Source organism: Zosterops lateralis (assembly GCF_965231275.1).
Source record: "Zosterops lateralis genome assembly, chromosome: 2".
NCBI classification, from domain to species: Eukaryota; Metazoa; Chordata; class Aves; order Passeriformes; family Zosteropidae; genus Zosterops; species Zosterops lateralis.
In genome coordinates, this window is record NC_139763.1 from 7,319,492 (window position 1) to 7,343,617 (window position 24,126).

At 43.6% G+C, this 24,126-nt stretch overlaps 1 protein-coding gene across 5 annotated transcripts; it reads left to right on the plus strand.

The window, feature by feature from the left end:
- The first annotated feature begins 494 nt into the window (after window positions 1-494).
- On the plus strand, window positions 495-20,063 carry NDP (norrin cystine knot growth factor NDP). 5 transcript variants are annotated; one of them, XM_083855952.1, is made up of 6 exons: window positions 495-797; window positions 1,335-1,779; window positions 6,115-10,389; window positions 10,827-10,883; window positions 11,558-11,904; window positions 18,929-20,063. In XM_083855952.1, the coding sequence occupies exons 5-6, from the start codon at window positions 11,686-11,688 to the stop codon at window positions 19,154-19,156; spliced, it is 447 nt and encodes a 148-aa protein (XP_083712078.1). In that variant the 5' UTR covers window positions 495-797; window positions 1,335-1,779; window positions 6,115-10,389; window positions 10,827-10,883; window positions 11,558-11,685; the 3' UTR covers window positions 19,157-20,063. The 5 variants fall into 5 exon arrangements, with proteins under 5 accessions (XP_083712078.1, XP_083712079.1, XP_083712077.1 ...); XM_083855953.1 differs by having other exon boundaries at window positions 10,073-10,389; XM_083855951.1 differs by lacking the exon at window positions 6,115-10,389.
- Window positions 20,064-24,126: the final 4,063 nt, after the last annotated feature.

The window sequence follows — 24,126 nt, forward strand, 5'->3', positions numbered from 1 at the left end:
TTATACAGAAAATGCTTGCCTGCCTACCCAACTGGAGAGCCAGGGAATGTCAGATGATTTAGTTGACCAATTGTAGTGAAGCAGCACAGCTTGAATTAAGGATATCTGAGATCAATCACAGTTAAAAAGCCTAAGAAAGACTGGTCAGAAAACAAGAGGGATTAATGAGTAATCCAGGGAGCAGGTAGTTTTTCTATGGATATTTTCCAAGTGCAAGGAGTTATCAAATTCTCTCAATCATTACTGTCAGACTCTTCACTTAGCTCCATTACCTTTCTTCTCAGTGGTTTGCTTTATCTTGCACATGGTGCATTTGTATAGGAAGGAATTTGATTCAGGATTTATATTCCACTGGTTTACACATGCCACAGTGTCCTTATCTCCAGATCTGAAACAATAACAGCAATTAAAACAGCGCCTACATTTCCTTCTATTTCCTGCCTTGCCAATAATAAGAAGTCCCTGCAGAGGGAAGCTTGGCTGGTGCTGTTTTGTGATTTCTCAGATAACAAGAGCTTCACATTTCTGTGGAATTCCCATTTGCCAGAGGGCTGCTGCTGCTGCTGCTGCCCTGATTGATATATGACTGCAATGGCACTTTTCCATTTGACATTCCCCCTCTCTCCCTCTCTCTCCCTCTCTCTCTTAAACAACAGCCCTAACTTTTGTGTGTTGCAAATATAAAAGGCAAGCCATGTGATGGAGGGACAGAAGAACAAAGGCATTTGGAAGCAACAGGACCTCTTTTAGCTCTCTGAAGAGTTCGAGGGAAGGAAGGAGGGCTGCATTTTCCAAAGGTAAGCATGCAAATAAGAGATTCCTACAGATTTTGAGTATTACATGGACTTAAACTGAGTGCTTAATCTCTTTATCTGACAAAGACGTGTTGTCCTTGTATCGCTTTTTAAATTAAACTGTGTTTAAATGGAATCAACACAGCTCTAGTCCCTGTGTCTCCTTATCCTTGTGTCCTTATCTCCTGTCTGAAGGCTGCCTGCAGGCACTCAAATGGGTAGCCCAGGGTGCTCCTGAGAAACTTGGGTTTAAACACCTATTCTTGTGAGCACGCTGGGCTCCAGCCTGCAGCTCTGTGCTGGTCATAGCTGTGTGTCTTTGAAGTGAATGGACATGCTGGACCCTGCCCTGAATCCACCGAGAGAGCGCTGGTATCACTCTCTTTGTCCCACTGCAATAGGGCTCTACAGACACGTGCAAGCCTGCTGCTTTAAACTCGGGCTGTTTATTTTATCCCTACTCACGCCCGCTGTTCTCTTGCCAGTCATCTGCTGGAGCGCTCAGCTTAATTTCAAACAACAGGCAATATTTATTTCCAGCTTTGCGCCTCTCGCTTCGCGGGAGCGCCCGCAATTCGCACGTTATTATTTATCCAAACTTCCGCAAGGCTTTCCAATGGACCGGACAGCGCTGGCCGTGGATTAGGACAGGTTTAACAGGCACTCTGTAATTGGCTGGGAGCTGTGAGGAAAGCCCTTTGCGGTGGTGCCCGGGGTATATCTGCCGCCCGGAGCTGACACCGGAGGATGCTGCGCGACCCCAGACCGCCCGCTGAAGGAGAGAGGGAGGCTCTGCTCCGTTCCCGGCAGATCATTTCCCTGTGTGTCAGCGCCAGAGGCACCAGCACGACTGTTCTCTGTTTCTCTGGGACGAAGGGAGGATTTCTCTGCCGTGAGCACAGTGACCCAGTGTCAGTGTAGTGTAACTGCTGCCCCGGGAGAGCGCGGCTGAGCAGGAGAGCCCCGGAGCCCTGCCGGGATCCAGGTGAGTGAATTCATCCTGGAAAAGTGCAAGTGAATGGGTCCAGCAGCAAAGAACAGAGTAACAAAGGAGACCAATCTCAGGACTGGGTTAGCTACTGCTGCAGTGTCACACACTGTGTGTGATGGGGTGGGGTGATTTTCTTGTGACAAATCTGGATTTGCAAGATGTGTGTGTGTGTGTGTGTGTGTGTGTGTGTGTGCACTGACTCTTGTGGGACTGCCAGGCAGATTTCTTATCCTACCTTGCAAGTTCATTGAAATTTTTCTCATAGCCTCCCCATAACACATCTTAGTTGTTTCTGTCTGGGAGAGGTGGCATGGCAAGTAACTCCTCAACATTCCTGCAACTCTTTAGAGATGAAAAATATATTTCCTATATGCTACATGTTACTTACAGTTCCTAAAGCTTTATAACCATGGCAGAGAGGAAGGAATTCCTCCTGTTGAAAAAGGACTGGTAAAAGGTTTTTTGAAACCAGTAATAGGACAAACTCACTTGAAGGCAAATGATTATTTAAAACTAACAGTAGGGACAACCTCACTTTAAATCAGTACTTTATTGCAAAGCTATTTTCTAATAGAAGCAACCCAGCTGCCTGATGTGGCAATAAGTGTGGCTGTAATAGTCAATGTGCTGTTATTTGTCCCTCCTCAAAATAATAAAATATAAGGATATCTACATTTTAGGACCTGTACCTATTATTATTTTCCCCTTTCTTTTGAATTCCTAATAATGCTCACTTTTGCTCTTGCTGTGGGACTCATATTTGTAAGTGGTTATACATATGAATAATTTCCTGGACCTTAATAGAACTATTTGGTGAGTAACTACTTACCAGCTTGAGTCAGGGATTCCCAGGGTGACTTATACATACACTGATATGCTCTTAGTGCTAATGAAATCTTATTTTGTATTATAAAACAATGCTTTAAGACTTTCCAGTTAAAAACAAATGTGGAAGGAATAGGCATTTCAAGCTTACAAAGTAAAATGCAATTTGATTTAGGGACAGGATATAATTAGGGGCTGCTGATGATTAGTTACAGGCTCATTTCTCTACCTGAAGGTGTCCCATGTAGGTTTCCTGGGTTTGTGCAGTGCCTGGTTTGGATCAGATTGATGTGTGCTGACGACTGGTCTTTGCAGAGCAGGGTATTTGTTATGGACATCCTTGGGTACAGTTTGCAGTAGCAGTGCCCCAGGTAGCTCCTTAGGCATGGCCGATTTCCACAAAAGCCACCTGCCCCACTGGAGCCATCCTTCATGCACCACTGAGGCTTCTTGTAGCATCTGCATGTTCTTGCCTTCTTGCCTGGCCAGGACTGAAGTCTGTCTTGCCCGGCCAGGACTGAAGTCTTTCTTGCCCAGGTGGGAGGAAAGCAAGCCACCTCCTTGGCAGCTCACACTGATGCCTGCTGAGACTCGTTTGACAGGGAGTCCTCCCATGGTTGGCTTCATTCCCCATTTCTCCTGAGGCTGACTTTGTTCCCTTTCTGGCTCGTCTGCTCTCAGATGCACTAGGAAGTGTTCAAAGTTGTCCTTGGAACTTGGAGAGAATTGACTATCTATGGCAAAACTTGCATGAAACCACTGAGACATTCATTTTTGCAACTTGTCTGGCGGATTATTTGTTTAACTGAAAGAAAACAAAATCCTCTCTTTCCCCCTCCCCACCTCTCAATCACTGTTGTAATTACAATTATAAATTTTTGATAGTTGCATTGTAAGTATTGCAAACTTCTCTTCCTCATACTCCTTCTGGGTATGAGGAGAGACTCGTGCCTTTGAGTTTTAGAAAGGTTTTGCTACATGAGACTGTAGCCCCCTGTTATTTGAGCAATCCACCTCTGGAAGTGGCCACATCAAAGAAAGACACAAAGACCCTGTGGCAGCAGCTACGGGGTAACTTGCTGGGGCAAAGGATTTTTCTTTAATGCCATCCACTGAACTCTCAGAGTCCTGAGGGTTTATAACCCTGCCAAAACCTCTTCAGAAATGAAGCCCCTAAGACTGTAACCCCCCCATACACAACAGGTCCCTTCACTGAGCCCAGCTAAACTTTTGCCCTCTGTGATATCTTGTTCCCCCGGATCATTGTCGGTTGTGTAAACACGTGTTTCTTTTCATCAGTGTTAAGTGTTCTGCCTCTCAGCTCCCCTGCCCTTCTCCATGTCCTGGTATCTCAGGATGGGGTGAATAGCCATGTGCAGATCACCTTTTCTTCTGCTGCCTGACTTCACACTTGAGAGTCCTTTTGCTGAAACTCAAGTCAAAGGCAGGAGAAAAGTTTAGTTGGGTCAAGTTAGCTCAGGTGTCTGAGCCAAGAGCACCCTATTTGGGCCACCCCACTTCTGTGCATGCATATGAAGAGATATTGCAGTCTCTGCTGTCTGTGATCAGCTGCTATTTCCTTTTTATATGTGTCAGTGTGGAACATATTAAAATTTCTCAGTAGTGGTATGTTAGGAATCCCTCTGATGCCCCACCTCTAACTTAGCAGAACAATAAAAGCAAGGTTGTAATAAGCCTTTGAGCAGCTGGTAGTCTATATATTCCTCCTTTTCTCACATAATCTAATTCAAACTATTATGTGGGTAGCAGTGGCACTACCACTTCCAGACACCATCAGTCCTTGTCCTGTTTGCTGGAATTTCATTGTGTAGCATGGAGATCCTTTCTACTACAGGCAAGTGTAGCCTCTCTTCTGGCATGAGAGAAGGGGGCTGCTGGTGCCATGGAGACACTGGTCCCAGGAATTCCTCCTCCTCCTTGCTATTTTTCAGCTTCTCTTTGTTATTTTTCTCGTTGCATCAATCATTTTTACGGCTCACGCTTGTCACATTTTCGTGCTTGTTATTACTGAGCTGCAGACTGTGTCGGGCCGAGGCAGCACAGGTTATGTTGCCCTTTAAGACATGTGGGTTGAGGATCTGAGTTAATGCCTCAGCTCTGGTTTGGCAAAGGTTAAGCATACCACGGCAGTGACAATCACATTGCTGTCATAGCAGCACGGCTCAAAGGGAGTGGGACCTAGGGCAGCGCTGCTCCCCTTGTTAGAAGACAGAGAATTGTTACCATGAGCCAAATATTTAGGTTCCCTAATTATCAGAGGATGAGGTATATGCATGGTGGTCTGAATGTTGCCTGTGTGTAAAAGAGGAAAGGATTTTGCCCCTGGGGTCAGAAGAGAGGGAACATCCCCTTCAATCATGTGCTGTCTTTGGCATGCATAACACTCTCTACTGGTCCCAGTGGCAGGGATGTGTTTGCTTAGTGTTAAAGAATAAAAAGACCCATTCCTACTCCTGCATCTATTGATAACTACAGGCCTTTGAGTTCGCTGGAAAACATGCAAAAGACACAGAACAAAAACTGCCCACCTGCTTCTAACACACTCCAACAGGTAGAGGACACATGCCCGAATGCCCTAGACCTCTCAGCAACTTGTAATTTGGCCAAGAGTAATTTTGCCTCATGTTGGGTCATAAGACTGAAGTAGAGGTAATTACTGAAGCAAATCCTATAGCTAATGCTTGGCTGGGAACACTTGCACTGTAGCCAGCAGCCACCCTTGCTGGTTTGCCTCCTGAGAGGGATGGGCAGCCCTAGACTGCTCAGCTCTGCACCTGGTGCTTCACCAAGGAGTAATCCCATCCAGAAACCTCTGGATGGATGACCAAGTGGAAAATTGTATTCCTCTGCTGTCTGTGACTCGAGACCATGACTACTGTGATATTCAGCGAGACACAAGAATAAAGAAGGAATCCAAAGCTGGCATCACCTCACCATTAAAAGCCTCTACTCCCTCATTAGAGAGATATCCCATGCATGCCCCTAATCAATCTATTTAAAGCTTCCTGGAAGCAGGAAAAGGAAAGAATAAAAATACAAGCACTCTTTTGTCCCTCAGCAGTTATTCTTTGTGAGTGTATTAAACCCTTTTCTCCATGCTGGCTTGTGCCTGTCTGCTGGCCGGGCGCCAGCCCGCAGTACCCACTGGAGTTTGTTATTCCAACCACCGAGCAGGAAGGCACCTCCTACTCCCCCTCTCCTACTACCTGAAGGGCTGGAAATATTCTTGGGAACTTCAAAAGCAGAGGGAAGTTCAGACAGCTCAAGTGCCATTCAGCTGGATTTGTTCCACCTCATGCACTGGGTCCCCACGGCGGGAACACTTTTGGGGCCTTAAACGAGCCCCCAGGAATCAGTTCCAGGTATGGTCATCCCAGGTGTGCTGAGGCTCCCAGGGTGCCTTCATTATGTTTGCTGCAATTGCTATGTTGCTTCTTATGCTTCACATGCCACAGTCTTCCTATTTTTTTTTTTCTTTTTCAGTCTGCTTACAGTCACAGGTGTTCATCTCTTGAAATATTAAAAGACTTAAGGATGTCTCACAGTAAAAAATTGTTTCTGGGAGTTTCTCTCAGCACAGCCTTAGTAGGACCAGAAGATGGACTTCTCTACCATGGACAATCAGATGAAGAGGCTTAAATTTCCTTCTTTTGAGCCTCTTTTCTTTCTTACTGCCTTTTTCCTTCCCCTCTCCTCCTCACCAGCTGCTGCCAGGTCTGGCCAGGAGTATTTGTTGTTCATGTACCCTTCATGCAGGCACACACTGCCCTGCTGTGTAATGGCTGGATGGAGCTCCTGGACCATGGATGAAGACTTTCCCCTTGGCATGGAAGGGGACAAGCTCCAGTACATCTGGATGTCAGTCGAGCAAACCCTCCTAAACACAACAAGACCTTGGGGGAACATTCACTTATTTAGACCTGTAAGGGTCTCACTCAAAATACTTGTCTTGGTATTTGTCTTGCCTCAGGATGGGAAGAAACCTGTTTGAAAGTCGTGTGGTGGCATTTCTCAGACAACTGGGGTTGCCTGTGTTCTCCTGCTGCTGCCCAGCTGCCACGTGGCCACTCAGTGGCTCTATCAGGTGTTTTGACAGGCAGCTGCTCAGTGAAGTGAGGATTTTTGGTAGCATACACAGGAGGCCAGCTCCTTTACTGCTGGCACAGAAATGGCCATGGTAAAATCGCTAGATAAAAAGATGATTGCATTTATTTACAGAGCTAAAAGATTCACTGGAACTGACAAAGACTCTGAGGTGGTTCTACAGAAGGCAGAGTCATATGGGGTTGCCTCTCCCTCTCCATGAACTGTTCGCTGGAATGGCGCAGGTTGTCATTGGTGCAATTCAGTCCCACAGCTCCCAGTGCTTTCCAAGCTGTTCCCAGGGGATGGTGTGGATGGCTGCATGGGCTGGAAGCCACCTGGGTGCTGTAGGTGCTGAAGGATCTTTGGGAACAGACTGTGCTGCTTTTGTCATGGCAGTGGAAAATTTGACCCTGCAGAACAAACCCTTGTGGAGCCTGACTGTGTAATTTGCCCATCACAGTTGTTCCCACTCCAACCCACATCTTGGAAAGTGGAGCCCCCAAGTCCTTACCTTCCTGGAAAATCAAAACTTTTCTAAATTTGATAAAGTTCTTGAGAAATTAATTTTCAACTCATGAAGAACTTTGTGGCCTCTTTCTTGTCAGAACACCACCAGTGAACTGACACACACGCACATACATGGTTAGTGACACTTTTTTAGGTCTAGAGTTTGGAGAAACTGAGTATTCTTGCAACTCTTCTGTTTACATAACAAATTCAGATTGAGGGAACCACATTGTAGGATCCAAGTAATTGTGTTTACTAAATATGCACAGCATGCAAGGCCAGGCTTAAGTTATATACACACACACACTGCTGCTTCAAGGGGATTTTGGCAGCCTCCAAAACACAAAAAGCATCGAGTGACTTAAATGGTGCCCTCATCTTCGAGCAGGAGCCTCAAACATAGAAAATGCCCAGCAAATGAAGGCCAAGCTGAACATACTTGCATGCCTAATATGGGGGGACTCAGGGAACAACTAACTAGAAGTACACCACAGAAGAGCTTTTCCACTGCTCCCTTCCTACCTCCCAGGGTAAAAGCTGTGCAGATCCAATAGACCTTTGGAGAATTGCTCAGCTCTTTATTTTTTCCAAGATACATAGCAAAAAGGGAATTTCTGTTTACGTTCTCACAAAGTGACTGGCTAAATAATTCCAGATGATGGAATGTTCTTCTGTCCTTAAAGCAAAATGAAACCTCAGCCTTCACCATTCTCTAAATGATATTAAATCTATAATAAGAAATCTTTATTATTGAGAAAGCAGTTAATAAGAACGTGGAGTTGGAAAAATAACCCTAACTTTGTGCCTATATCCACGTGTAATACAGTCTTAGACTGTATGTTAATATGGTTTTTCTTTGGGATGTGTTCTATTTTCCTCTAAAGTTTTTAGGTTAACAGCTGTAGCAGTTTTTAGGTAATGGCTGTGACAAGCTTTATTATGTTATGTCTCTATCCTGAAATCCTGAAAACTAGTTAAATGGAAAGGAAACTAAGCCATTGATAACAAAATGTACTTCCCATATCTCAGTAAATTCTGAAAAAAAACCCTGAAGTAGTGATTTTCATCCACTGTTAGGCCACATATTTCCCTATCAAATTTTCAGCCTGAGGATATGAAGTCATGTTTGTATCTTTTTCTTTACAGGATGCTGTAAAGAGGGAGGGTGTAGTCTTCCTTTTTGTTAGCTTGACAGATGAGCAATCTACCACAGTTTTTGCATGAAAAGAAAGTGAGGAAAAAAACTGCTGAAATAGAAGAAAAATGTTTCTCTGTGAAATTGTTGATTTTAATAAAGAAGTGTATTTTCCAAATGAAACAAAATGTCATTGTAATGACGATTTATGACCACATGATTGTACTTGCTTCTGTTTTTTGGACAGAAGTATAGACTGGAAACTACTTATGCCAATGCTGATAGCATGTGCTATCTAGGATTTTATAACTTCAGACAGCATTTCAAAAGGAATGCAATTTTTAACTTAAAAAAATAAATTAATAATTCTAAGCTCAAGTGAAATGCAATTGCACAATATCAGCTGGAAATGGAAAATATCGTGCCAACATATCTCATCATGGTGATGTACCTAAGTGAAAATATTTTGACTTTTTTTTACAAGATAAAAAAAATCTACACCCCAATTTCCATGTGTTTAAATGTCCCTCTATGACTTTTTTCTTCCATATATGTTATATATTTAATATGTGCTTGAAAAATGTATGTGCATGCTTCCCAGAGGGATGCCAGGAGAGACACCTACACGTTTTACCAGCATATCTATTAACAACTGTAACCACTTACTTCACAAGAGATGGATCACATTTACAATGGTTTTCTATCTTTTTTCTTAGAAATATGTGATATTTTTTACTTCTTTTCAAGTATTGTAGTCAAAACCTGCTGCATTTCTTTGTTAGTGAAGTATCAGGGCAATTTTAAAGGTTGTGGAAGTGTTAATACTTTTTGTACTGTGCTTATCCTGAAGAAGATACAGCCATGTTCCTTTTCTCACACTTTTCCCTGTGTCTTTCTCAGAGTGTTTTCATGGGGCAGACTCTGTGTCATCCAATTATTTCCTGAAGAAAACTAGGGAGATAAGCCTTTGAAAACTGAGCCAGGACTTCAGATTTCTCTCACTGTATTAAATCATACTGATCAAACCCATGGAAAGATATAGAGGCACAGAATTAACAATGGGACAGAGAGAATGGGAAATGGGGATCCCTGGGTGTAATATCACATTAAATGAGACGGTCTAATATCAAGTAAATTTATTTGGACAGAGAGGGAATTACTGGGTGTGTAATAATGATTAACTATGTTGGAGGGAGACCTTGCCAAGCAGCATGTTTTGGTCAGCCTCTTTATAAAAAAAAGAATAGGAATGTAGGTAAAAGGTTATACATGGAGGAAAAAAATAGTGCATCCCTCCTCCTGTTAGCTAATCCTTGGGCATCCTCTGCACGAACTGGAGTAGCACAGTTCAGGGAGGGAATCTGTCCCAGCTCCCATGACCAAGAGATTTCTCTCCTGTGCTGCTGAAATGTTTGGAGGGATATTTATTGACATGAATGAGGCTGTGCATAAATGTATCTGAGTTCCTAAGTGTTTAATGTTGTTTATTTAAGTTCTTTATACTGCAAAGCTATAGTATGTTTTTAATGCCCCATTTGCTGAGGAAAAGATACTAGGTCATATGTCAGACTCTGGGAAAAAAAAAAAAAAAAGATATTGTCATTTAAATCCACAGTCACATAGTTTTTTCCTTTCCTACTTAAGCACATGGATAATAGCCTGAAACAACAACAGCAAAAATGTCTAATACACTGAGCATCTTTGTCTCTCTAGCCCACAGAGCATCCCTAATAACATTTCTTCCCAGCATGAGACTTTGGATGTCACATCAGCTCCATCCCAGCTTGGATGAACTCTGGAAGTGTTTGTCACTGCTAGACACTCCTCTCGCAGAAGTGCTGGAGGAGGCTGCAAAGCAATATACAAATCATCAAGCACTCTGGTGGGGAGGCTGTTTGGGAGATGAGTATCAGCCGGTTTAGAGGACTGCCAGCAAACCAGAAAACAGTTTTGAAAGAGGCTTGCATAAGGCAATAAAGGCACAGATCAGCTTTTTAAATACTCAAGAGGCTCTGCTGGAGAAGTTCTTTGTGAGTAGGGAACTGTTTTATCTTAAGTTTCTTCAGAAGGTCTTTACACTTTTAATTGTACTGATGAGTATCCTTTGACCATCCTTCATCGGGCTGTGTTTAGATGGATAATTCACAGCTCTTTCAAGTTATATCTGTTTGTAGTAAAAGTGAAATTAATCTCCCAGTTGGGACTAAGGGCTTTGTGAGAAGGATCAAGGGACTGTGAAGAAGCAGCTGATGGAGATATTCTCCTTTCCCTGCTGGCACAAAACTCTGGGCAGCATTTCAGGGGCTGTCCTGTACCTGTTTCCTGGTGAATATCCTGATCTCCAACATGAACCAGAAATCCATATGCCTGGGTAGATAGCCATATGTCTCAACCTGAACATATTTCTCTCTCAACTGATAGCTGGGATAATACTTGGATATTATGGAATAATAAATATATTTTTCAGGTGGTGCTCTCTAATTACCTGGGAAGAGACTGGCACCGAGCAAGTGCTGCCTGACAAGTAAGCAAGCAAAACCTGTCCATGTGTGTGCAGGGGGGTTTGGTGCTCAGAGGGCAGGACAGTTCAGCCAGCGGCCTGGGAAGTTCCTCATGCAGTGCAGGTCAGGGCTCAGCAATTTGCTGGGGGAGCACTTTGCTCATGCCTTGGCTCAGACCTTCACCCTGGGGGTGTCCCTGGTCCCTGCAGCACACCAGCCAGGCAACCTCCAGAGCCACAGCTCAGCCTGCCTGCTGCCTTTCCATGAGCTGCCTGGGCCAGACATTCCCACCTGTAATGCAGAAGGCGGCCGAACTTTGCCCCTCTTGGACACTTTGAGTGGATACAGAGTCTTCTTGATCTGCAGAAACTTCTGATGAATTACTAATCGCCAGTTTTGAGGGGAACACAATAGGGTCGTCACCAAGTGGGAAAGAATGGCATTGCATGCAGCACTTGTCATGTTAAAAGTCAAAAGGTTCTTTCTGAAATGATAGAACAATGCTAAAAAGTAACAAGGCCTTGTCATCTCCTTCCTTAAGTCCATATTCCCCACCTACTGTGTGAATTTTGCTCATTCTGAGCACGTATTTTGCCTAGCAAAGTCCTGAGTCCCTTAATATTATTTATGTCTATTTTCTCCGGAGGTCTTTTTGCTCAGGATTGTGATTTATGTTGTTTTTATTCCCCCTGCGCAGGAGATTCTTTGATGGATTAAAATCTCATCAGACTCCAACTTGAGAAGAAGAATGACAGCTCAGACACTTAAACCAGACTTTTCACAATCCTGGAAAGGAACTGGCTTCCAGAATTTGGAGGGTTTCTGATGCTCTACCTCCCTCTGCTGTTACCAGCGAGCAATTCCTCGACAATGGGAAATCATGTACTCGCGGCTTCGATTTCCATGCTCTCGCTGCTGGTGATGATGGGGGACACGGACAGTAAATCCGACGGCTCCTTCCTGATGGACTCCGACCCCAGCCGCTGCATGAGGCACCACTACGTGGACTCCATCAGCCACCCTCTCTACAAGTGCAGCTCCAAGGTAAGGCCTCTCCTCACCTCCTCACAGCAGGATGCTGCCAGGGAAGAGTTGTTAAAATGAGCCATTCTGGGTGGTTTTCTCTGCCTTAATTCCTTCTCTGCCAGAATCCAGCAGCAGAGGTAGGATGCAGATGTGAAGACATCTCGTGTGTACATAAGAACTGGGGCTGGAGATAAACACTCTCGACTTGCTTTTCACCTTTTCAAAAGGAGAAATTTACGGTGATGGTAAAGCTCACACACAGTAAATTACGAGATTCAAAGGTGCACATTTGGGATCTCAGTTGATGGTCCCAAGGAGATGGGCTAGTTTGGAAGTTTAGATCACCCCAGCCACCCCATCCTTCAAGTGAATGTTTAATCTGGAGCAAGTTCATAGCTACTGCAGGTGAAGTACTGAGATAAAGAACCAAAGTGTAAAATGGCAATTAAAAATAATTGTGAAGAACATTGCTTGTTTTCTCCACCCCCTGTTCAAAGGCTTTGTTTTCATGCAGAAAACATCATCATGACACTTGCATGGTAACTTTAGGGCATAAGAGCAAACAGAAATACAAGATCAACTTTCATCTGGGATTTCAAGTCTGAAAAGTTTTGTGTGAAAATGGTTTAGCAGCCTGTGCCTGTAGCCTACAGCCATTTATTTCATTGTGTGGAGAAAAATAATTGGTGAAACAATGGGAAAATCCTTGCTGGTCCCTTTTGTCTTGTCCTAATTTGTTCTGTCTAGTTAACACAGTCTGTACATTCAGATGACTGGGCCATTCCTCTGCCCCATGGGAAGGGGCTTTGCCTCAGGCACTCACATCCCAGAATTAAGGAAAGGGAACGAGTGCCAGCTCCAGTGCTTTTGCCAGCCCTGTGTTGGGTAAGAGAGGGATGGCAGGCAGTGTGTGACAGAGTTTATTACAGGAGGGGTGCCTGCCTTGTGGCAAGCCCCAGCACAGGGATCCTGGGAGAATTTACAAGGAGAGGGGATCCAGAGTTGAGATGGACACAGTGCTGGCTGCAGACACCCCCAGATGCCTTCGTGTGCTGGAGGAGCTCCTTGTTTCCCATAATCAGTGCAGGGGTGATGGAATGCCACAGGTAGCTGCAGATCACAAAAACTAAAATAAAGCATAGAGAGAAGCGTCCACAGAAAATAGATCTGCTGGGTGCTCTGAGCACCAGGACAGCTGCTGCCCTGGCCAAGCGTCTGCAGCCAGGCTCATCCTGTGCCTGCTCAGCAGAGAGGAGCTGACAGGCTCAAAACTGGGCACAGGGAGCCTGCTCTGCTCTGGGCTGCCTTACACTGTTCTCTCAGCAGTGCTCTCTGCCTGGTTTTGCATAACCATGTCTAATTCATAGCAGTGAGAACCCAGAGACTTTTGCCCTACTTCTTCTGAATCCAAACAGTAAAATAATGCATTACTTGAGATTTGGGAGAGGTTCTTTGATTTGCTTTTAGGCTAGACTAGAACTCCTGCCATCTGGGAGATGTGTGCCATTAACACAGAGAACTGCAGAGGTGCATCCCTTTGTGCAATATTGATTTTATTGCAGTTGACTTCAGCAAGAGACAAAAGTGACAAAGTGTAAGTGTGTGGGTGGTGTGGGTGGTTTTCATTTGCAGGTATCTGTGTGCCACCAGTCCTCCCCTCTCTGCACTTCTGTGATCACCTGTTAGACCTAAGAAGAGGAAGGAAGGAAGGAAGGAAGGAAGGAAGGAAGGAAGGAAGGAAGGAAGGAAGGAAGGAAGGAAGGAAGGAAGGAAGGAAGGAAAAGGACCCATTGACAATTCACTTTTTTTAGCATCCTCAATGACAGAGAAAAGCAAAAAAGCAATCAGGTCTTTAGGAGCGGGGCTGATGGAAGTGAGAACACAGAATGCATTGTAATGAAAACCATATAATTTCAAAACTGACCTTTGAGGAAAAAAGGTTATTGACATAAACATTGGCATTTGTGTCTGCAAAACTCAGTGCTTCTTTTCAAATCAAGCCCTTAATGTCTGAAAATATTATCACATATTTTGGCTTCCCAAATTCCACAACAGTTTCATGAACACTTCTATAACAATACTGTGAATTGTATGGACTTTCTTATGAAGTGGAAAATGAAAACAGTTTTCATACAAAGTGAAATAATTTCCTGGAAAACTCTGTTAATTCAAGCTCTTTTTTTTTTTTTTTTTTTTTTTTTTTTTTTTTTTTTTTTTTTTTGTTGGTTGGTTGGTTGATTGGTTTTGGTTTTGTTTGTTTGTTTTTGTTTGAATGCCTTGGGTATCTGAATCATTCTGGTAGACATACAGCTTCTGTTCTGGATCTAGTACCATATAAACACAGAGGAATATTAGACATGCTAATTAAAACTAGATGCAACGTCTATTTATACATATATAGTTATAAAATGTAACCAAGACAAAAAAAGAAAAGTTCTGTGGGAGTAGCTGTGGGAATTATGGTACCTCTTGTTTCCACCAAGTTTCCATTGTGGAAGCTTGGACTTACAGTGCCAAGCAAAGACTTTGCCCTTTTTTGGGGTGATAGGCTGGTTTCACTGAGATATCCTTTCTCACTCCATGTGTTTTCCCTTTTGGTGCAGTGCAGAATTGCAGAAGTTAAAAGTGGCTTCAGAAATTGCAAGGCATGTTATGTTTGCTGTCTGTCCTGGTTGAAAAAGGATTATGTCCACTGTGGTCCTCTGTGGAGGCTGCCAATTGTACCCACATGGGAAGCAGTTTTGTTAAACATCCAGCCAATATAATTTAATCATTAAAATCCCTTTTGGTCTTCAGGCAGGCGATGAAAATAGTTTTCCAAATCCTTCGGAAGCAAAGTCTATTATAGTAACAAAACATACAAAAGAGACACAAAAGAGGGATGGAGGAAGGCCATTTGTTTCAGAAAAGCAGTGCTTTCCTTTGTCCTCAAGGAAATGTTTGTATCAACTCATGAGGTATTACATTTCCTGACTGTACAGGATTTACCCTGACCTCTGTCATGGAGACCCTACTGGTCTCCATCAATGTGCTGGGTTCCCTCACTGCTCCCAGAGCCTCCTAAATTCCAGTTTTGGCTGTCACAAGTGCTTCGTCCAGATGTGCCAGAAGTGTGCTACCACTGACAGCCTCTCACTAAAGAATCCACCCCAGGGAGACACTGAGCAGATGAAGAAAGATTTAGCAGATGTTTGAAGACATTTACTCCTGAGGTAGCTCAGGAGATTTTCAGTAATGCCTGCTTGCAGCCAGGCCAAGGGAACTGTGTGAAAATCTGTTCTCAGGCATCTCAGCCCATCTGCTTTCAGGCTTCAGCTTGTTGCTGAAGGTGCAGAAAAGAGGACTACAAACACCATTAGTAACAAACCAGTTCACAGCTCCTGGATTTCCAGAACACAGCTCAAATGATCAGAGTCAAATATTGCCTCAGATTCAGGCTGCTCTCTTTTGTACCTATGAGACCATTGACTTTAAATAATAATGATAACGATAGCAATAATGATAACGATAATGATAATGATAATGATATTCTTCCCTAGCTGCTCATAGACCCATGTGGTTCCCTTCTTGTAGGACATTGTGCTTCTGGACCCAGCCTTGCAAGTTGACATGCACAAACTCACATGTGCAGGGGCCAAGGGGAGTCAAGAGGTGTCAGGTTATAAAATACTCACATGTTTTTACTATATATACACACCCAGTGTATCATTGTGCTATGCCATCATAGCATTACTTATTATTTAGGTGATAATCTCTATTGCACTACAGTACATGAAGCAATAAGCAGCCGGTGCAATTGATTAAAAGGTAAAGCAGAGATTTCCAAACACATGCTATTTCCAGCTCATTTGCACATCTGCCAAAATCCACTGGTGCTGTTCTGGATTTATGAAGAGGAAGGTAAATTTTGGTTAGGACTTTAAGTAGTCCAGAAGGCTAGAGAGGTATGAAAATGGAAAAATTGATATATATATTTTTTAGCCTGAAAGTTCAACTTGATAACCTTGGGTTTGTGCCATTGGTAAGAGTTTACACTGTCATCCAAAAACAAGGCATAAAACCAACACTGTGTGATTCTACATTATATAAATACTGATCTTAATCTTATGAAAAAATAAGTAGCCAGCAAAATTGCAGGTTAAAATTAGAGCCTCTACAGATTAAAACAAGTGTCTATAGACAAGGCTTAGAAATTATAAAATATAAATTGTAAACAAGAAAATATAAATTGCGAATTATAAATTATAACTACAATAGCACATTACATTAACCAAATATTGTCTGGGTTTGCATTAGGAAGCCAGCTGTGTGGGCCATCACATTTGGGCTGAAATCATAGAAATTGCTTGGAAGGGACTCCAGGGATACTCTGGACCTCCCAAAAAGCAGTTTCTGGCTGCTGTACATCCCCCTGCACCACTCCTGAGGAGAGTTCCACTCTGTTGTCTTTGAAGCCTTCAAACTGTTGTCAGGTGCTGTTGGATTGCTCTTCACCCCCAAAATTTATTGATGATCTCCAAGGTCTGTTTCAACCTGGTTAATTCTGTGATTCAGCCGAACATTTGGGAACAGCCTGTGACAGAGAGGGCACAGTCTGGTGAACTGGTCAAAGCAAGGGACCTAACAAGAGCCTTCAAGATGGGAAGGAAATTACTGGGTTAAATGTCCCAGTCTGCTCCTTTCCTTTGCAATACAGGCAGGATTCGATACTGGCACAGCTGGTATCTAATTAGATACCTCCACCAGCTGCCTGCCTGGGAAGTGAGGTTTGTTTACCAAGGGGGAAAAAAAGTGGATCTTTATCTGTGAGTAATGGGGTGACAGCACTGCAGTGATTGTCCCTTTTATGTTCTCTATACACTAAAGACTCTGCTGTTAAGGAGCTTGGTGTAGTTGATAGGTGTGACTCAACAATACACTGAAATTTTCTTCCCACCATATTAGTACAAACAGCTGAAGTTAATTTATGTATGAATATGCAGTACCACAGGAAGGAGACTATCAATTTATGCTACAAGTCTTAAAGGATGACAAATTTGTTAGAAAGCAATGAAAGCCCATCTCAAACTAAGGAGCAAGATGGTACCAAGCACAGATCACCAGCTCATGAAGACATCTTCTTTGTCACCTCTGTTGACTGGAAGTGTAGTTGTTACACTTATGTGTAATAATACACTTATGTGTAATAATTTACACAAATGTAAATTATTACATTTTCAAGCAAGCATTTAGCATGCAAGTAGTCTTGGAAGAGTAATTTTTAAGCACTGTACAATGGAGGATCAGAACTTTTCCCATGGACACAGTGCTAGTATTTCCTACTTGATTTCAGGAATATTCTCTCTCTTTTATCTCATCTTTCCTTACAACTCTGACTAAAGAGAAAATTAAACATTTGCTACACCTGCTTGCATAACTTTGAGATTTGCAGCCAGTTGAGCATGTATAATGAAAGAAGATCAAAAATGTTTAACACTGTAAAATATTTGCAGCCACATTTATAGTTATTCATTCAGATTTTCTGGAAAAAACCCCATGAGCTCTGTGTAGCATGGTTAAAATGTAATGTTCTCCTTTGGTTATAGGAAAGACTTACAACAGTTTTACTGCCTACTTTAAATGACATAATAAGCTGATATTGAAGTTTATATTGGTTAAGCAAAATTAGCTGATGTGGATTTAGTATTTCCGTCCCCAGGAAAGTATAGGAGTCTGTTCAGACTTGTACAACACCCGTTATCAAGGTGGTAACAGCTGTTTCTAACACATCATTTGCTGAGCTTTAGAGGGCCCTTTCCAAGATTTATATACTGCTTAATGCTGTATCTCCTCTGCTCAAGAGATTGTTGGGGAGTAGGTGACTGCTCATGGACTTTCCTTCCTTAGTGCCTCCTGTTGTGCAAGTAACCTTGTTCTGGTCACAGCTCACAGTTGAACTCAGAATAAGAAACCTGGAGCCACACTGTTTTTTGAAAATCTCACTAGGGAATCCTCATGTTTGGCAACCAGTTGAACTTCTTTTACATTTTCACTGTGTTATGCTATGCAGCACATTTTATATAGACTGATAGACACATTTTATACACAACTGATGCAATGATAAATAGCTACACATATAATTGAAAATAAATGTTCAATGCTACTCTTTGTCAAAGGAGTAAGCTAGAAACATACTTCTTTAAAGCAATAAACTGAGCATCTTCTTTATATTTCTACTTTATGTGTTCATATATGTAAGCTTGAGATGTGAGAACTGATCAATGGTGATTATACCCAAAGCACTGGTGAATACCCAACCAAAGAATCAGACTGGCTGATGATTTAAGGGCTTGACTGCCATGGATCTGTGTTGCTGTAGGACATGAAAGAAAGATGAAAGACTCCAAATATTTCAGAAGGTAAAGAGCAAAGGAAAAAGGCTTTTATTGTCTAATTCTTACTACCTTTTTTAAGGCGTTCTGATACAGACTTAGCATGATTGGTAAATAGGAACAACACCTCTCTAACCCCATTGGTTAAACTAGAGAAACAGCAAAACACCACCTGGATAAAGATTGTTTCGAGAAAGGATAGTTGTTTGCCAAGATTGTTTTGAGAAGAAGCTTTCTTGAGAAAATCTTCCTTGAGAAAAAGTTACCAGCTACTAGCAAGCTAAAATCTCTCAGACCCAGAAACATCAGGCCCACACACCCAACCAAAGAATCAGCCTGGCTGATGATTTAAGGGCTTGACTGCCACAGATCTGGACTCAGCAAGCTGCAGTTGCAGTCACAGTGTCTGAAAAGCAGGGCTGGCTGTGATCATTTGGAGCTCTAAGGTCAGTCCAGGTCCTGCAGCCCTTGTTGGTGTCAGTGCCAGGGATTTCAGGGGAGGCTTTTCTTCCTGCCCACATTATCTCCTCCGCTCTCTCAGACACAGCTCAGGGGGAAAGCACGGTGTGGGGCTGGGCTGCAGCAACAAAACACCCAACCCCAGGCTGGAATGAGACTGCTGTTTGCTGGGGACACATTTCCTAACTGCTGTTCTTTCCTTCCCTTGGCAGATGGTGCTGCTGGCTCGCTGCGAAGGGCGCTGCAGCCAGACGTCGCGCTCGGAGCCCATGGTTTCCTTCAGCGCGGTGCTCAAGCAGCCCTTCCGCTCCACCTGCCACTGCTGCCGCCCCCAGACCTCCAAGCTGAAGGCCATGAGGCTGAGGTGCTCGGGGGGCATGCGCCTCACGGCCACCTACCGCTACATCCTCTCCTGCCACTGCGAGGAGTGCAACTCCTAGGGACCCAAGGGACCCAGCGCCGCGACAAGCAGGGAACGAAGGGCTGCTGCTGCTGTTGTGGGGGAAAGACTCCCAAGAAACAACTTGAGATCAGGATTGCAGCAAGGACAGGACTAACCAGGCCGGATTGGACCTGAGAGCAGAAGTACAAACTGTCCTGGGTTGCTGGTTGGCGTTGCTATCGCACCGTGGGCCGCAACAAAGGCAAAAGCGTGAGGACTTGTTTTTTAAGAAGCCTTTCTTTTTTTCTGAAAGGATATTTTTGAGAGTTTAATTCTTTTTCAGACTCAGCTCTGACTACAGAGAGGTGCTTTTACTTTAGGCCATGGGCAGCAGGGGGACAGAGAAGAAGGTCAGCCAGGTGACAGCACCGCAGTCTGGAAACTGACGTTTGGACAGAGGATGGGCATTCGTTCTCACAGACAACCTCTTAACCTACCAATTTATTCTCAGTTTTCTACTTATACTGGCCTTCAAAGCAAACTGTGCTATTGGCAAGGGTCACCTGTTACTGACCTAGTGGCCAAATGCTGGATAACTTTAACTGTGGTTTAAATTACAAATAAACCATTGAAAAGTGAACTGGATATGAAATGCCATGCTTGGAATACCCAGCCTAGCTGAAACAATTATTTGCACCATGCGTCATCAGAGTTTAGTGGCTGAGCAGCTCTTGGGAAGGGAAAGGTCATGAGACTCACTATTCCCTTCTAAAAGCCCAGAAAAGTGACACATCACATCTGTTGAAAAAGCCATTATTCAAAAACTAAATCTAATCAAATATTAAAATACCACATACTAAATGGAGTAATTTCTTTGAGTAGACCTGTTGATGTACACAGCCACTAAAATGATGACTAAATCTAGGACTTATTTTCATCTATAGTTCTTAGGCCATTGAGCAAATACCATTTTGCCTTTTAAAGACAGGTAATCCCTAAATCCTAAACCTCCAAACAACAGGGGATCCAAAGTTTGGGAATGGTATTTGGCATTTGCTGAGAAACTCTGTCCCTCCCCCATTAATATGAGGTTTTAGGAAGGTTCAGTCACAGTCTATTGTGACTTCAAGGGAATAACATAACAGTTCTTATCTCATATTAAAAATTCTTAAGTTCTTAAATTGCAGCACATGCAGTGAGCCAGCAGCAGCATGTTGTGCTGTTCACAGAAACCTGGCTGAGCCATTGTTTTGGTAGAAGTCATGAGGGTGTTGAGAGCATTCTTGCAAGGACTCATGGCCAGTAGCACCTGTGAGCACAGTCCTACAGTTATTGCCTGGAATAGACTGAACTGGCTCCCATGCACAGCAATGTCTGGCAGGGTCCCATGGTAAGGAGGGGAAGTCCTTTCCAAGAACAGAGTTCAGCCCATCTGCTCAGCTCCACCCAGTGTATTTGCAGCAGATGCCATGCACAGCAGCTCGAGGATGCACACTGCTGAGTGTGACAGGAAATCCCTGAGCTCTGACAGGGAACTCAGTAACTGGAGTTACTGTGGCTGCTCAGGCAAAGCCTAATTCCTTTGCCTCTGCCACACACAGTGAATGTGTGTGGGGTGTGAATGCAGAGGAGACAGACACTGGTCTTGCAAACCAAACCCCGGAGTAAGGTGGGAATCAGCAGTGCAAAGACACAGGGTATAGTTATGACCACAGACACCATTCTGAGATGTTTGTGATACATGGGAAGAACTCTGACTTCTGGATGTGTCTTGGAGAGGGTCAGTTTTCAAAGACACAGAGCTTTGTGGGCAAACTAAAGGGTGAGTCCAACCCCCAGAAGCTGAGGGGCTCAGATTGAAATGTCAGAACTGGGAGTGATGAGCCACAGTGAGCTCATTAGACACCATGTGTTGTCCCAGGACTGTCAGTCATTCCTTTCACGTCTGATGCATGGTCTGAACATCAAAGGGCCAGTCCAGGGAGCATGAGCTGGGCATTATCACCAGACTACTTTATATGAAAGATCATACGTGCATCCCTTTTCCACTCTCTTTCAACCTCCAGATCTAAAGATCTCATTATCCAAAAGAGCACCACCCCCTACTGTTAATTATATATAGCAAATTCCAGTCCTTATTCAAAACGTCAGCAATACCTTTGATAGCCAAATAACTACACTGCAAAATATGCATGACCTCTGAGAGTGGGCACAGACTCTGCTGCACAGCAGCAGTACTATGCAGATATCTGAGGAATGGGAATGTTTGAGGGATAATTGCTATATCCAGCATCACCTCCCCCCAGGCCGTGCTGCCACTGGTCTCCTTTGCCAGTGCAAAAAGGGGGGGCTGTGACACAAAATCTGGGTGCTGCAAGTGGCTGAAAGGATGAGATGGGAGCTGGAAGGACAGCATGGCACTGATCATGGTCCTCAGGTCAGAAAAGACAGAGGGGTTCAGCAGAGACCACGCCTGAGCCAGTTAAACAAAAAAGAGAATATCTATAGTGAGAGGACAGCTTGGCTGGTATTTATACCCACATCCACCTCACTAACACAGGCCCAGAACTGTAACTGCTCAAATCAGCCTCGCAAAAGAAATTTGTGTTTCAACAAAAGCTCTTTTCCCTCCCTCCACCTCCCACCCCCCCCCCTTCCTTCCACTTTTGCTTGGTTCCTCTGATGAAATCATCACCCATTGACCTTAAAGGCTGTTGCCAGGCATAAATGTCTAGGTGAATTCAATATTACCTAATTGAACTGTCAAGTAAAAAAAATGCATGGAAGGAGTATGACAGAAATTATAAATGGCAAAACAAAACAGTTGTAAATACCTACAACTTGATATTAAACAATGAATCAAACTTCTAAATTCTTTTGGCTTTGTCACACAATCTTCATACTAATATTAAAGAAAAGGAGAAGTTATTCTTCCTAACCAAGTTCCCCAAAGTCAGTTATAAATCCATATTTTGATACTTTCTGGTCAGTATTTTAGGAAACTCAGTTCTGAAGGAAGCACACAAGTGCTACCTATGTTAAATTCAGATATTGAAGCAAAAAAAAAAAAAGAGGTTTCAGGTAAAAACTACAGCATCTAGCTAATGGTGAGAAAGAGTCTAAATGGTGAGCTGGCTTCCTGATTTATTAGTCAGACACCACTCTGGATACTGAAGCTCTGTTTTTCAAGTCAGACTACTGTGTAAGTGCTTCTTAAATTGAACAACAATGTCCAGTTTCCCAGATAATGTGGGGCTTGTTCTTTGCTGAAGAATCCTCTTGCTCGGATTTGAATGAGAAGGCTTTGTCCCCTTTTTTTCCCCTCACTGCACCTCACCCTTCAGGCACTGTCTTCCCCCACAGAAAGGCTGGTTGAGCTGTGATCACCCTGTGGTTTGCTCAGGATGAGGTGATACAGATTTCCGACTGTCACCTCTCTCTGCCCTCCTCTCTTTTGATTAAGTTTCTGAAATGAGCTTGGCTTATTTGCAAAAGTCACTTGTCCTAGCAGTGTTGGGGTTATGCTTCAGCTGGATTGACTGTAGTCATGGTGTCTGTGAAAAGGGGAGATTTCCTCAAACCCCCAGTGTTTGAATAGTCTGGCAGTGCCCCAGGACAGCCAACACCCTTGGGCCCAACCAGTCTGTCAGTGTCCTGTTAGGGAGATTCTTCTCAGAACAGTCCTGCTCTGTCAGAGGATGGTTTGGCTGGCTTGTTCAGGGTCACACACTAAAGATAAAACCTCCTTCTAGGTCTCCACATATTCACCCACTATCAGTGGCTGCCAGCACCCTTGAAGGACTCACATTAACAGTTTATGGAATAATATCTATTAATAAAACTGTGCCAGGTTAAGGTTAAAGCATTGCAGGTGATTGTATCTGACTGCAAAGACTATTCAAACAATGTATTAATTCAAAGCAATACCCTAACAAGCTCTAGTGCCCAAAAAAACCTGCTTGACCTCATTCAACATGCACAGAGTAGAGTTCTTACTCAAGGAGAGGGATGTTAACCCGATTGGTGATACAACAGGACATCTTTATCTCCCTCAGTTTTTGGATGCTGTGTGGCTTATCAGAGAGTACCACCAAGTTACCTCATCTGCAAGGGTTTCAACAGAGCCCAGCTGTAGTATCTTTACACCACACCACTCCACTCCACTCCACTCCACTCCACTCCACTCCACTCCACTCCACTCCACTCCACTCCACACTCTGTTTTTCCCCCCCCAGATTGTGTGGGAATTTGGGGATGCTGACCATGTTCTGTCCAGGTAGAAGGAGCTTATAACGTCTGTACCATCATCTTTTTATCCCCAGTCATTTTCCCACACATGGAGACCAGAGGCAAACACCAGAGCTTTGGTGGTGTCCTTGGCTTATAAGAAAAGCCTTACAATGCCCGCATTTCTGTGCCTATCAGAAATAATCTGTGATTTGCCAGAATAAAAGAGGCCATGATGTAGCAAATTTTAATCCTTTTGCTCCCAGTTTCAAAGCCATTATACTGGTTCAACATTTCTAATAATAATTATATGGAATAACCCACTGTTTTCTTGAGGATGTCCTCCCTGACAGCACCTCACATTGCCTGCTGACCTTGAAGAACATTTGCCAAGAGTTCCTGAGCCTGGCTGTCTCCCAGTGGCCTTTATCAGAGCTTTTTAAGTTACTGTCACAGGGCTCATGCAGTAAAGGAGAGGTAAAACTCACTGACATCCATGGTACAGCACAGCCTGTGGTGGGTTTTCATTATTTAAACTTGTTCACCAAATCCTTCCAGACCTGCCACAAAGCCCTGCAGCTCAGGCAGGACTGTGTGACTTGCAGGCAGAATGTTTTTGTGGAAGAGGAAGGAAATAAAAGAGGAGAGATTACCGTCCCATAGGAACAGTCTGATGTCCTGATGTTCTGTGTCTAAACTCAGTTCTTAGTCCCTGATGTGAGAAAAAGAGAAGCCCCTGAGCTCCCTCCTGTGGGTGAGTGTTTTATCAGTATCTGGTTCTACTTGTTTAGAGACAGTAGC

Coding starts and splice junctions, on each gene's coding strand:
- NDP (XM_083855952.1), top strand. CDS start 11,686: ATGCTCTACCTCCCTCTGCTGTTACCAGCGAGCAATTCCTCGACAATG. Junction 11,905..18,928: donor TCTACAAGTGCAGCTCCAAG/GTAAGGCCTCTC, acceptor TTCCCTTGGCAG/ATGGTGCTGCTGGCTCGCTG.